The sequence below is a fragment of the Puntigrus tetrazona genome, chromosome 19 (assembly GCF_018831695.1).
Source record: "Puntigrus tetrazona isolate hp1 chromosome 19, ASM1883169v1, whole genome shotgun sequence".
In the NCBI taxonomy this organism is placed as follows: Eukaryota; Metazoa; Chordata; class Actinopteri; order Cypriniformes; family Cyprinidae; genus Puntigrus; species Puntigrus tetrazona.
Genome location: NC_056717.1, coordinates 7,384,058 through 7,399,081, shown reverse-complemented (window position 1 = coordinate 7,399,081; position 15,024 = coordinate 7,384,058). Strand labels below are relative to the sequence as shown.

Genomic DNA, 15,024 nt, shown 5'->3' with positions numbered 1-15,024 from the left:
CGGTCAATGCATAGTTTCATTATTGTTTAATTGTAGTATGTTATACTTGATCAGATCTCTGTGTGGAGCATTGGCTGAAAACAGAAATCTCATTTGTGATGTCTGGGCTGTTTATGAAAAACATAAAGAAAAAGTATAAGGCTGATAATGCATATTTTTGAGCAATGTTGTCAGGCAACTTTGGGAAATTTTGCCGTCAACAGGCAACCGGATGATTCACAGGGAACATGACTGATCTGAAATATCCAGATAGAAATGTGTTACCAATTCTCAATGGGAAAGTGCCCCAGTTGCCCCGTGTATCATCAACCTTAGTTTCATATACAAATAAATTACATTTTAAAATGTATTTATGTATTTATACAATCACAGAGTTTCAAAGGCCACTTTCTGAAACTGTTCACACAGCAGCAGTCTATGCTGGATTAAAATGATTCACTGCATTTTGCAATGTAAAACGTATTCATCTTTCAAACTACATGAATGTGACAGACAATTTGCATATTTACACTATTTCCAAAACGGTTAAAACTAGATTCAACACCTAGCGGTGTACAAACCTTAATAAAAACAGCGCTCTGCTAAATGCACGGTGACGCCGAGCTGAGATATATTCTAAAATACTGGCAAATACTTCCATCTTTATTACCTTCTTTAAAGGGGCAGAACAAAAAAAGCAGCGTATAATATACCTGTTATTAGTGTTTTTTTTTTTTTTTTTAGCTCATTCGTTGTTTTATAGGTGACAGAGTACGCGGGTGGCTGTATTTGGGACAGTGCTATGGACATGTGTCTATGGTTATGGAAGATTTGATCAGAAACCTGCACGAAGCGCTTTGTCAGTTTTACTACATTTTGAATTGAAGTCGCTTTAAAATAGTGAGATAACCATTGAGAAAAGTGTCCGAAGTGACTGTAAAAATCTGCGTAGACGTTCAACGCTGTTTGTTTGACGAAAAACTACGAAACAGTAAATTGCCAATTAATTTAGCAGCAAAGTGTAAGCACACAATGTGATTTTCCCATGCACTGATTGCTGTTCTTGGTCGTCTTCTCGGTTATTACGAACACCTGTTATAGCTCGCGTCTGAACACGTGACTTCAGAGGTTTCCTAGCAACCGCAGACGCCGAGGTGTCGCGGTCCGTGGACGTCTTACTTCGTCTAAGAGATAAACGTGCAGCTTTTGTAATGGACGTATTGTCTGAAGCGCGGTCCAAACCGCTTTCCACGCTGTCGGTGTTCAGCTTTATACCGCCCAGAAGGACAGAGCCCAAAGAAACGCGCTATTTCAGCTGCAGCCCCAAGGTAAGTCCTCCTGCAGTGCAGACTGCGTTTATCGCTTAAAACGCATGTTTGTTAATCAGAATGTCGTATTAAACGTCGAAATAACTTATTCGTGCCACACAATAACTTAAATGTAATTCTAAACCCCTGCCTTACTATTTTTTTATAAGCGTTTGGCTATGAATATGCAAATTATGCCCCGCCCCCACCCGATCTAATAAAGAGTGTACAGCCACGTGTTTGAAGCAGAAACTGTTTTCTAGGCCATTTAGAAGAAGAATGACACATGGTTGTGGACGAGTCACTATTTCTATGTTTTAGCATCTGACTCTAATTCGTTAGTAAACAACTTATGTTTGGCTTACAGAAACCATTTTCCAATACCATGCTAACGATATTCTTACCTCCGCAACTTTACAGGTTTGGTCACATTTGTAATGGTACATGTTTGAATGGTTCTTCTTTAATTCTTCAAGCATGTTAATAACACTAGACAGACATAAACAGCTTGAAAAACTATATATACAGGTATATACACACAAGTTATATATTTACATTACTCAGACGCACTTGGTCCACAACATCAGAAAGCATTTTGATGAGTAGCGTATATATTGTGCATTTCCAAGCGCTTACGCATTTCCACTATAACATTTCCTAAAACCAGATGTTTCTGTTTTTCTCACACTACAGGCCCCAGAGAGGTCTCTGTATGACCGCTTACATCAGAGCACTGAGGACTATGATAACAAACTACACCGTGATGACAGAAAACATGCCAAGTCCCGGGGCCTGGATTTCTTCAGTGAGGTGCGCTTTTTTTTCCCCCAAAACACCACAGAGATCCATCCATGTCAGCTCAGCAGGCCGTGCATTGCGTGTTGTTCTTTTTTTAACAATGCTCTCTAGAGATGCCAATGTATTTCAACATCCCATCTTAGGAATCATCTAGACCAGCGCCCGTTCTGTCCTCGTCTGTGTACGGCCGGTTTTCACCGCTGCAGTACGACTCGGGGAGGAGCTTTGCACGTGTTGCTCACATTCGCTCCGATTTCTACAGTAAGAATGGGATCACTTGGACCGTGGAGGAAGGCTATGGATCTGTGACACCCGTCTAAATGTGTTTCTTACATCTGGTCACATCTGTCACTGCGCATTAGAGTCAATGTCAAAACAAATGTCTGATGCTACAAGCGAAGCAGATTGTTACTAACATCCGTACAATATAATATGCATTAATCACAATATTTTGATGTTACAGGAACATGTAACATTTTGATGTAATAGAAACAATGTCAACATGCTCATGTCATAATTCATGCCTAAAAAGAGAATACAAAATAAAAAATGATGTGAAAAATGTATGAATTCATTAATATTCTAAAATAATTGATATTAATTAGTCCTGTAACTCACTCATATAAATACAAAAAAGAATTGTATATTTTTAAATAAAATGACTATTTAAATACGTATACATTTAAATATATGCATCTGTATTTACATATACATAATAAATATACACAATATGCACACATATGTAAACAAAAACCTTTAATTTTGTTTGTGCTTCATCATTCAACAGCACAATTTTCTTCTCCAAACAGCCCAAATTCTCATTATAAAATATTTCAATATAGTACTACAATTATATACAAGAAAACATATGCTTCAAAAACAGATAAAAAAAATTATGTTAAATGTATTTTATTGTGTTAGCTGTATTTTTTTATTCTGTAACCTAATCAAAATAACCTAACTATAGTTTGATTGTGATTAATTAGAATGCACAATGAAAAGGCATGAGTTTTGAGAACTGTTATTCTTATTTGAAAATTAACTCTTCATATATAGACATATGTGCAAGAAAGGATATATAAAATACACTGTGCGCGCAATACATATATAGTTATAGCAAAGTAGTACATTCTCCTATGACTTGCTTCTATTTTTTTTTTTTTTGTGGTTTAAGACGTTTCGTATGAAGCCTATTTAAGATTCATAGACAGAGACTTTGACATTTATATATAAATTTTAATGGATAACAAAATGATAGCATCAAAACATGGCCACCTTTGTTAAGTGTCTTTATTTTACAAAATCTCTGCTGATTTAAATTATGGATTGAGCAACACACAAATACAAGTCTGGGTTACACAGAGCCTCTGAGCCATCCATTACTTATAAAGCAATGCAAATAATCTAGTGTATGTGGTGCAAACAGAACGCTGTAGAGCTCCACTACAGTAGGCCAACGTTATATTGAACTGTACATGTTTTAATCAGGTCAATGACTGACTGGTGTGTTCAAGGCATTACATTCCCTTGTGATAAGGATCGTGTCATCTCAGTGTGAACGAAGAAGGTTTTGAGATCCCCTTTGCCCTTCACGTTGATGATCCCTCGACAGGAGCACATGTAGCCCAACGTCTGCAAGATCCGCCTCGTCTCCTCGGTAACCTGTGGAAGAAAGCACTCGAGATGTGATCCACTGAAAAAGCCATGAATAATTCAGCAGGCACGCAAAGAAAGTAGGTCAGAACAAGCGTCGACCTGTATTTTCCCAAGCACCCCTGTGCTTTCCATCCTACTAGCTACATTCACAGTGTTCCCCCAGATATCGTACTGTGGTTTCTGCGCTCCGATTACTCCTGCAATTACTGGGCCGTGGTTTATTCCTGGCGAGAGAAAAGCCGGAAACATTTGACACATCCTGAATGCGTGATAAAGTCTGCACCACAAGGCTATTATGAGACTCTCTGCCAATTAGGAAAGGCAAACAAAATGTTGCCGGGTGTAAAAGTGCTGATGGGTCCTGCTTACCCACTCGCAGCCTGAAGTCATTAAAGGAATGTTTGTTGATGACGTCAAGCTTCCCCACCAAAGCAAACGCGAACTCCACCATTGTTCCAATGTGCATGTACTGCCGGTCGTGGTCCTTCAGAACATGAACAGGGCACAAATGTAAGTATTGGCTACACCACGAAGCACAAATCAAGCCAGGTCCTACAATAGATCTAACAAATTTGTACCTGGGCGTATTCTGGTCCAGGGGTCACATTCAGCCCCGTTGCAGCCATGTATGTGCTGCCAATCGTTTTGATCTTCTCCACGCCACTGAATTTGGGTTTTGACAGCAACTGTTGAGAACAAAAGCATTAAGTAGAGATGTTAATGTATTTGATCTTGGCAGACTAGATATGATGTTGCTTCTGCTGGATACTGTAACGAGTATATACTTCATACTACACTCTTTACTGGTATCCGTGGTTTTCTGTAGAACCTTCCAAGGGTTTGTTCACCCAAAATGAAATTCCTGCCATTAATCATTCACCCTCGTGTCGTTTCGAACTCATAAGACCTTCATTCATATTCAGAACATAAAGATATTTTTATTAAATTCGAGAGCTTTCTGACCATCCATATATAGCAAGGAAGCTACTACGTTCAAAGTCAAGAAAGGTACCGAGAATACGGACAAAGGACGTAGGATGCAAAACTCACTTTGCATATAAATGTATCTTGGCAATACTACCACCCCACAAAGATAAAAATCCATTCATTCCTTTTATTAATCTCCCAAAATCCTTAACAGTCTCAATTATCAGTTCTCGTGGCATATTTCCGCCCTCAGCCAATTGTAATCTGTCCGCCATTTTCTCTGTGATCGAGAAGCTGTGCAAGCTTTATTCTTCATGCCGCTGATGCAAAAATAGGCATACATAAATTCAAGAACTAGACAGGTAGTGTTGGGGAGGTGGAGGGTTTCAGAGGAGCTAACCCAGGCTACTTAAATGTTAAACAAGCAATCTTATTGGCTGCATAATCAGCAGAAGCCAATCAGCTGTGATTGCTAGGACTTGCTTAATGAGCTTGCTGCGTTTAGATTTGTATCTGCTGCCTTTAAAAAGAATCAAAAGACATGAAAACTAGTATGATTTCATTTATAGAAGTAAAACTGTGTGGCTGAATTTGATCTTTTGTTAGGACCTGCCCCCATTTTACTGGTACTATGTCAAGCTTTCAAACTAGAACTTAGTTCTGCTATTAAAGTAAGTATTACATAATTGCTCTTATCTCTAAAGCCAGACTTTTGACTAGTCTTATCCACTTTTCTGCTTATTCTAGCCAAGAACCGCCCACCTAAACTGGAAGAGACTGTCTAATCGTCACGTAAAGCAGCCAGAGTTCATTTTATTTTTATGTGCCATTTATGGGTGGATTTATCTGAAACTGCTGATACCACAAAGACTATTTTTTTCAAAGGCATCATTTTTCTCTGTGCAAGTTTTAACATAAAGTGCTTTTTTTAGGTCATTTATGAAATATTCTGTTTAAAACTATCCAAAGGACCCAAGCAGGCGTTCATTACATAATAACTTAACTGACAGGGCTTAGGGGAATGATCAAGTTATCTCAAATGGCATTTATATCTTCAAAAGGGCTTTAGTGTAGCTTTCCACAACATCTGAAATCAACATAGAGTTGTGTCTGCAAGTTTACCTCATCAAAATCTGCTATAATCTCATTAAGGAGCCTGAGACACTCCAATCCCTCCTTATTAACGTCAGATTCTGTGTAAAACTCCTTGAAGTCTGGGATGGAGGCGAACATCACACACACCAGATCATACGACTGATGGTAAAGATCCTGTCGAAAATACAGCATGCAAAAATATATCTTGTGATAAAGACACAGATAGAAGCATTTGACTGGTGTTTTCAGACATTTGGACACCGCCTACCTCATTTTTCCAGTTTCGCCCGAGGAAATGTTCTGCCACATGGGCAGGAAGTACATTCTCTAAAAGCACTCGGTTCAGGTTCTCCATGGTCTCAATCTCTTCACACTCCTTCTTAAACTTGTTCCTCCACAGGAAGTCTAACCTACAGTAATATTCATTCTGTTACAAGAGGACACAGAGGTAAAGAGATGGTACACATCTGATCACCGTATGTGGCTTTTAAGATGACAAAGAAAGCAGAATCAAAAGCACACAAGGACAGTTCATCTTATATTTTCATGGATTTTTTCTTATATAAAGGGCTGCTATCATAAAAAATTGCTTCAATTTTCTCTGAGTTGTAGCTTTGTGTTCCAGCAGACATTCATCATGAAAAAGATTTCTTGAATCAGTGGAAATGGCACCTTGAAAGGCATTAAGTATGCACTGATAGTTTTTCTCACTCAGTCTATATTTGCCTTTGCTTATTTTTGTCTGGTTCATTGCTTTGGAGAAAAATCAGTCCTCGGCTTACCTATCACCTGATCAACCCAAACACCACATTACTTATAAATGAATTCACCTAACTGCACATTTCAAATACAGAGTTCATCAGACAGGCCTATTATCTCGGGACAAATAGCCTCTAGCAACAGAATTAAAAGCACACAGAAAAAAAGTCAAGTCTGACCCTCGGCTGACCTGTAGAGATACTGAAAAGGTTTCAATACAGACTGAAAAACATACAATTCTCTCCATATTGTACTGTGGAAAAACAATTTCTTATTGTGGTATCTATTAAATGCTTTATGGTGTTGTGCAGCCAGAGGCAGATGAGTGCTGATAATAACTGAAGCCTTAGAAATTGGGAACATATTTGAATAAACTGAATATCCTTACTTAAAAGAAAGTACTTAAGTTAAGCTCATTCTGCCAAACACCACACAATAATGATGAACAATGGTTGTGCATTCTGGAGATGTAAAACGTAGGCATGTGATGCTTTTATTTTTGTTCAAAGGCTTTTATTAACTCTTCGTAAAAAATGTGTTACTGTATGTGTGCTGAGTAAATTAGTTTAAATTGTCATTTCAGTGGTGAAACCTGAACTTCATGCATCACTGCTGTAATTCCTGTGGGTGAATTTTTTCTCTCTAAGTACCTTCAAGATCTCCAAATTAAAGTGAATCTTTAGGAATAGTTCACCCAAAAATGAAAACTGACTCATCCTCAGGTCATGCAAGATGTACACGAGTTTGTTTATTAACAGGAAGAGATTTATAGAGATTTAGAATTACATTATTTGCTCCCAAACAGCTGATGAAAACATCATAATAATGCACAAGTTATAAACACCACTCCAGTCCATCAATTAACTTCTGAAGTCAAAAGATCCGTGTTTGTAAAGTATTTAGAAATGAAAAGCCGCATGGTTCTAAAACTAATCAATCATTAAGGCATTATCACTTCTGGCCAAAATACCAGTCTGTAATCCATAATAATATCGCATTTAGAGTTGTTTTCGACTGTTTTTGCTTGTAAACTATACTTGATCTGTANGCATTATCACTTCTGGCCAAAATACCAGTCTGTAATCCATAATAATATCGCATTTAGAGTTGTAAACTATGCTTGATCTGTGCATAATTCTCTGCTGATTCAGACTAGATGACTTTCTCACCGGAGAAAACAATATTATGTTAAAAAATGTTTTAGCTAATTTTCATTCAGAGGTGCACTATTCCTTTAAATCTGTGGATCACATTACAAATAATTCAGCTCTCACTGTTTAGATGAACCCCTCAAACAACAAAGAGCGAGTATGATGCTAGTGTTAAGGCTGAGGATTTCAGACTGAAAGAGACTCACCTGTCTGGCCAGCACAAGCAAAGTGACGAAGAAAATGAACAATGAAACAGAGCCCATGGTCTTCAAATCTTTGAGAACACCCGGTCTGAGGAGGGGAGCAGACAGAAACATAAACCTTAAAAGTCAAGAAGACACAAAAATGAATAAAGTATTGTGTTTTGAGTAGGATATGGGCCATATGGTCGAACCATATATGGATTCATTATGTCATAGGCATGAAGTATAGGTATAAACTTATCATAATGTTGCATAAGCAGTGGCAGTGGCCAATATGACCTATTCCTTAATCCGTTCAGAAATGCTTAATGATGGCAAGGAAATGGTAAAAACAATAAAAGGAACAAAGGAAGAATAATACAACAGGAAAAAATAATTAAGAGAGAAATGCAATAGACTGCTGTTTAAAAATGTTTTTCCGTCCTACGCAGTCAAGTCCTCTAAAAAGACTAATCCAAACAAAGCCTGCCATCTCAGCAGCAGCACCTGTCACTCATAATCCCTGGAGATACTGAGAGACCTACTGGAAAAAATTGGCTCTGCGGTTACCAGATGTATTCATATGGCAAAATTCTTCCTTCTTTTACTGTGTGTGTACAGTGGAAATATTGAAGTGTCATCTCCAAATAAATAAAAATACAGATTTTTTTTTGTGACAACTTTTTGGGGCCGGTGTATGTGGGAGTCCAGTACCGGTCCGGCTGCTTGGTCTTGTAGAGGTTCATGCTGTAACTATCCAGTATGGAGGCGTGGGTCTGAAGAATGATGATATTATAACCCACTACAGCAGCAAGCATGATAATCATCTTCAGCTCATAGTTTATCCTCAGGAACACGGAGCATGAGATCAATCCCAGAATGCAGCTGTAGATGAAATACTGCCGGGGCAGAGAGAGACAGTCAGATTCACATCTGTACATTTATCAGGGTCAATCAGTATCAATGAAAAAAGAGCTATTAGGCTTGAGTTTAAAATTCTACGTATTTAATAACAGAAGCCTGAAATGTTACATATGGATGTTACTAAGAAATCCAAAAAGTCTTTTTTTCCAACCAATGTACTGTATCTTTCTAGGAAAACGCTTGAGGATGCTTTTGTTCACCAACAGATAAGCAGTCATGTATAGCTCTCAGTGGATAACTGTATTTTCCAGTATATTTTTCAGTTGGGAAATGTCACTACAGAGTCGCCATACATAATCACGCACAGCATAAAGTGACTGATGTATGCGTGAGACAAATTGGTTTATTTCATGACACTCAGAATTCTTTGCGAGTCAGTTTCTGTTAAAAGCAGATACAAATAATTTTTTTTTAAACAGGCTTCTCAGCACGGAATTTACAATATGCTTTCATGTGGGTTGTAAATAAAAGGTTATTCGGCTCACTCTTTTCTGAGAAGCAAATTACAGAGATTTGTGGGCAAAAGGCATGAGATAAGATTCGTTGCAACTTACTGGCAAGTAGAACTTGTTTGTAATTTGACCATATGTACCATTCATACTGCTGTTGGAAAAGTTTTGTGGAGAAGGTGCTACCATCCGGTCTTCGTCTAAGAAGAACTTAAAACCCAACAGATGGAGAAAACAAAATTTAGAGCATTACAGCAGAAAGACACCGTCATTCTTAACTAAACACATCTGTTGCATTTTGTAACAAATATGTTTCATAGAAGTTGAAAATTGTGTAAAAAACACTTTTTTTTTACAAGTGCAAAATTCAACAAAAAATCAATGAGCTGCAAGCAGATGGGAAAGCAGAGATGACCAATTGCCAAACTTGGCACAATAGAAGCTTCTGTGGTTACAGTTTTTTGTCTAGTTGGTATAAGATTTAATTGAAAAGATGCTGAGATGTTTGAAGCATGTGGATATGTGGAGTATGTGGCTACTTAAATTTGTTTATTATTGAAATACAGTGGACCAAAAATGTTTTGACATTTAAGCCACAATTACAAATGCGTGACTGTCACTGCAAGAGAACAAAATATCAAAGTTATAACAAGCCCAGCTAAACAGTGTAACATTTGATCTTAGTGTGTGAAACTAAAACACAGTCCTCTTCTGTTTCTCTACCAAAGGGATAACCAATCACTTAAGCTCAGCGATAACATCATTAGATCCATACAGGACCAGAGCCATGATACTGTGACGCTAACTGTAATGACGAATCCAATCAGACAGCTGACACTAACTCTACTCTGCCCTTTACTGTGAATCGCCACAGGTTCCAGAACTAAAGCCCTCCAACTGGACCAAAAACTAATGACTGATTTATAAGCCAACTGCATAAAAGAATATACATGCAATATATTTTGTAAATACTGATATAGAAGGTAAAAGGCCTTTATATAACCTGTCTTTATTTTGCAGTCTTCAACCAAGCAAATCACCTCCTGGTCTAAGCTCTCAAAGCTGGGCATGGTAAGAGCTAACCTGTACCACCACACATGTTCACATCACATTATTTTGTGAAGTTAAATTGCCTATATTACAATAACTACCTGCGAGGTTCCTCAGGATTCGGTACTTGGTCTCCTTCTATTTACTATATTCACTAAAACTTATAAAAGAGCTTTAATAGTGCATTGATATTTTGTAATACCATTTGGGGAAAATATCCTCTTTTTCAGGTTCTGCAGGTCACAAGAGGTTTGAAAAAGAATAAAACATTGGTCTCAAACTCAAATCCTGAAGGGCCACATCTCTGCACGGTTTAGCTCCAACCCTTAATCAAACACACCTGATCCAGCGAATCAAGCTCTTCAGGATCCCTAGAAACTTCCAAACAGGTGTGATTTGGAGATGGTTGGAGCTAAACTGTGCAAAGCTATGGCCCTCCAGGAACTGAGCTTGAGACCAATGGATTAAAGTATTACCCAAAGTTTACTGTTATTTCTAAAGAGTTCCCTGAATTACTGGGCCATAAAGCCAGCGGGCTGTTCACGATGAGCAAGCACAGAACATTCTTTTTATAACACGCTCAATAATAACAAATATATTTGAATCTAATAAATGTCAGTCATTTTAAAAGCACTCCAATCTAGCTGATAGACCAGGTATTAAGTAGTAGTGATGCTCACCATGTTGAACACGGCCATGACTAGGATAAGTGCAGTGGTTGCCATGGTGAGCGCAAGTCGTATCCAGGGCTTGTTGGTGATGACTTTAGAGGAGCTGGGGAGCCAGGGCATTGTGCAGGAGACTGCTTTGCCCCATTGCTACGGCAACAAGAGAAATGTAAAAAAAAAACAAGCTTAACTCCCACCAACGTCATTAGCATATCCGCTTCTCTTCCAAATGCTCAAGGTTATGATTGTGACCCACAAGTCAGAGACACATTAATAAACATAACTTCACAGTGAGCGAATATATAACACAAAAATCATCTATATCAACTTGAAAGAGGAAGTCAGCATAAAACGTCATTCACAACCCATTTTATTTCCATAATTTCCATAAAAATGCAATTGACTAAATTAAGCACTTCTTCCCTTCTGAAACATAGCTGGTATGGGGGTTTTCCCCCTGTGGAGTCTTTCATTGTTTGTGTTTTCAATTAGTTTTTTCAATAAGATTACAATTTAGCATCAACTGCCAACCCATTTTCAGGGGTTTTGAAGAAGGCTAAAAAAAAACCCCAAGGTGATTGTTTTGCACAGAGAAAACAGTAGGTTTTGAAATTTGACACGAGGGTGACTAAATAGGGACAGAATATTAATCTGCAAAACAAACTATCAATTCAAGCTAAATGTAAACTGAATGAAAACAGATCAAACTCTTTTTATCTGAAATAAGACTTTGCGGCCTTGAAGAAACATCTATTTGTAAAACTCACCTTGTACTGATTGCAGTACTAATAGAGGGGCTGTGTAACCTTTAGTAGTTTATGCTGCATTGTCAGGAGCTGCCGTGGAACAGCACTTTACAAAACACTTAACCTAGACCCTGTGCAAGAATGCTTTGGGTTTAAATTAAAAAGAAGCAAAAGAGGTAGAGAAACCCTCTCACCAATCTATCATGCGTCAAGTTGCATCATCTATACAAAAAATAGCTTTCGATATTTAAACACAGTACTGCTACTGGATAACCTTAACCCCTCTTTTATATTTGTAAATCTGTGGGCCGAATGTGAACTCTAACCTCAGATAAATGGGAAACAAAACTGAGAAAGACTCTTAACTAAACTCCATAGAGCTCCAGGCACTTATGACTTTTGACGGTTGTCTGTGAAACCAAAAGAGTGAGCGCTAGAGTTTTATAAAAATGGCCACGCAATCCCCAAACCCATAAGGGCTTTAGTTTACAGCATGAAAAAGAAACAACAAACAGCTCAGTAAAAAGTATCATCATTCAAGCTTCTTTTCTTCTGACACAAAAACATAAAAAGAGAAGGGTTTGGGGACTAAAGCAATGTCACCCTTCAATGTGGCCTATTTTTTTTAACCATCATGAATTCTGAATCTTCAGCTGAAACGGTTTGGTTAATTAATGGACAAATCAAGGCTAGCTAGTGGGTGAATGTCATAAAAACCCTTCAAGATCTATAAAAGGTCATGTCTTCTAAAAATATAACAAATAATGCCTCAATATACAGAAAAACACGTTACGCTAATCATACTAGGAATTTCACATAGCGTACGAGCTTCAATCTGTCAAAGCCTCCCGCCAAATACTGAAGCCTATTTTTAAAATTAATAATTATAGCATTGTGATGGTTTTGCATTATGACCCCAAATTCCAATGATCATTTTTTCAGTAGTTCTTAGCAATCTCAAAGTTCATACTCAATAGACTCTCGGTATGGAAATGTAATAATACAGTAATACAATGATTTTGTAACGTAGAAGCAAAATAAATGTAAAAAGAAAATAATGCAGTATAACAAATACTAACATGACGCACACTGCTGTTCAAAAAGCTCTGGGGATGGCAAGATGTTTTTGAAAAGAGGTCTTTTACATTTTCTAAAGAGTCCGGACAAAAGGGCTGCATTCATTCATTCCTGCGATGCAAAGTTGAATTTTCAGCATAATTACACCAGTTTTCCGTGTCACATGATCCTATGATCCAGATATCTTTCTAATATGCTGATCTGATCCTTGAGAAGAATTCATATTATTTGCAATGTTGAAAACAGCTGTGCTGCAATACATTTTTTATGATTCTGAGAGTTCAAAAGAACAGCATTTATTTAAATTATGAAGCAATGTTTTTTTCCATATAAAAGTCACACTGAACATTAGTTTAGAAATATAATTTAAATAATATCTGCTTGAAATTAATTAATATTACAATACGATAAACCTTAGCGGTCATAAAAAAGGCTTAATTTTCTTCTGATTTCATGGTGGAATACGACCAGAACATGTTCTTGACAGATTTCCCATGAGTGAATCTACTGGCCTTTGAATATTGAATAAGCCATTTCGCTCTAAGCTTTCATAATATATTAAAGAAGAAAGAGCAGGAGAAAGAAAATAGAGAGACATACAGCTGACATTTACTTAAGCCATTTATGTTCCACAGGTCCAAAGTAGCTGGTAATTTGATTATAGACGACGCTCTCTAAGAGCAGCGAAAGAGTGTTGTTCCTGGGGTTAAAACAAGGAAATTTCAATCTTGTTTTGATATGGTGTTTTTTCCTCCCGGTATGGCATTTCTCTAACAAGATGAGGGTCTGAAATGTGCAGAAACCTCGATTTATTAAATGGCATTTCAGTACACAGTTATTTCCTCCATGGAAAATGGAAAAATATGTAAGGTATGTCAACATCTGACTAGACTGAACAGACAAGCCCACCTGCCTCATTCACTGACAATCCACTCCCCAAAGAAAGCTGCTTCACACTTCTACAAGTGCAAGCGGCACTTACCAGTATGTGACCAGCAAAACAAATGGCGAGGATCAAGGCGAGCAGCAGGAAGGCCGTCCCGAACGAAACTCCAAGAACGGTGGTTCTGCGAGAGACAAAATCGTCACAGATACTCCAAAGCCGCATGCCTGCTATAGTTTGCGTCCCACAGCGTATTTATGTTTTTATTTAGCTTCGATTGCACTCATTTTAGTACTTCAAATTAAAGCAATTATATGTTTTATCAGAATAATTTAGAGTTCTCATAGAACAAACGGTGTGGGGCAAAATAGATGCTGAAATGTAGGGCTTTGGGGTTGGCAAAGTCTAGAGAATGTAAATAAACCCAAAGGAGCATAACATACTTTAATGGCTTTTTGAATATAGGAACAAAAGCATTTAGTTCTTGTCTTTGTGGCGCCATATCTCACTATAAATGTGATATAAAATCGATGTCAGGAACAGAGAACCCGGCATGAGAGAAAGCGTTGTGCTCCCGGCTTTTGTGAATGTGTTCTCGGTCACCGTGAGAAGTAAATTAGGGGGACGTCTTGCATAGATTTTTCTGTCTGACTTCATACAAAAGGGAGACATCATTTCCAAACCAGATTGGCCTCTGATTAAAAAAAAAATCTATAGCTGTCTGCTCAGGGCTGTCTTTTTCAGGCAGGCATTGACATTCCCATCATCCCGTTCTTTATCGTTGCACTCATTTTCTCTCAATTGTGCAGAAATGTTGTAATATTATTATGCGCCTCTTGGTCTAAGTGCTGTGGGAGACAGCGGCGTAATTGCATCGCAAAAGACAATGAGATGTTTGGAAGACGTGGTGGAGATGGCACTTACTTTGGCAAGACTAAGACCTGCACTATGAAGATGCAGAAGAAAATGAGACAAGCACAGGTGACGTAGTACTTGAAGGCCGGCAGAGTTGTGGCTCTGTACTGTTAGAAAAACAGAGAAATATTTCAGCTCTTACGGTTTTCTATACGTCTTTGTTCAGTTCCAGATTTCTCTTTAGAGTGAAGCACATAAGAGTATTTGCCATTCAGTGACACATCTCAAGGTGACATGTACCTCTTTTTCAAGTGTCTTATTATGAAAGAACAGAGATATCCTCTGAATGTCCTCAGACTTCAGCCACTGTCTAGTGGAAAGAAAGCATAAATTAAGTCATTTGTCACAATTAAATTCTCATTTTCAAGATGAATCGTGTCAAACATAGAGTTGTATTATTCTATCTATCATTTTAAAAAAATAGATTTTTTAATGTAATTATTGTATTATTGAATATT

At 37.7% G+C, this 15,024-nt stretch overlaps 2 protein-coding genes and 1 long non-coding RNA gene across 3 annotated transcripts in view; 1 reads left to right on the top strand and 2 right to left on the bottom strand.

The window, feature by feature from the left end:
* The first annotated feature begins 1,157 nt into the window (after window positions 1-1,157).
* Window positions 1,158-2,646, top strand: LOC122324169 (uncharacterized protein C5orf49-like). Its single transcript, XM_043218410.1, has 3 exons — window positions 1,158-1,307; window positions 1,980-2,096; window positions 2,228-2,646. The coding sequence occupies exons 1-3, from the start codon at window positions 1,191-1,193 to the stop codon at window positions 2,402-2,404; spliced, it is 411 nt and encodes a 136-aa protein (XP_043074345.1). The 5' UTR covers window positions 1,158-1,190; the 3' UTR covers window positions 2,405-2,646.
* Window positions 2,647-3,356: 710 nt separating this feature from the next.
* Window positions 3,357-15,024, bottom strand: part of LOC122323846 (adenylate cyclase type 3-like) — a gene marked incomplete at its 5' end in the record, with an annotated part of 17,972 nt that continues 6,304 nt past the window's right edge. Inside the window, 4 exons of the mRNA XM_043217948.1 lie at window positions 3,357-3,746; window positions 3,840-3,964; window positions 4,110-4,224; window positions 4,319-4,426. Of these exons, the coding sequence (XP_043073883.1) occupies window positions 3,594-3,746; window positions 3,840-3,964; window positions 4,110-4,224; window positions 4,319-4,426 (501 nt within the window). The remainder of the gene's footprint in view (window positions 3,747-3,839; window positions 3,965-4,109; window positions 4,225-4,318; window positions 4,427-15,024) is intronic.
* LOC122324170 lies at window positions 11,102-14,631 on the bottom strand. The gene is made up of 3 exons (XR_006247110.1): window positions 14,576-14,631; window positions 13,751-13,835; window positions 11,102-13,554 (listed from the first exon to the last, which is right to left on the bottom strand). It is a non-coding gene; the product is annotated as an uncharacterized LOC122324170 (long non-coding RNA).

Bases quoted from the DNA above. Each gene is read 5' to 3' on its own strand.
- LOC122324169 (XM_043218410.1), top strand. From the start codon at position 1,191: ATGGACGTATTGTCTGAAGCGCGGTCCAAACCGCTTTCCACGCTGTCG. The intron at 1,308-1,979 runs GTAAGTCCTCCT...CTCACACTACAG, and splicing joins ATTTCAGCTGCAGCCCCAAG to GCCCCAGAGAGGTCTCTGTA. The intron at 2,097-2,227 runs GTGCGCTTTTTT...ATCCCATCTTAG, and splicing joins GCCTGGATTTCTTCAGTGAG to GAATCATCTAGACCAGCGCC.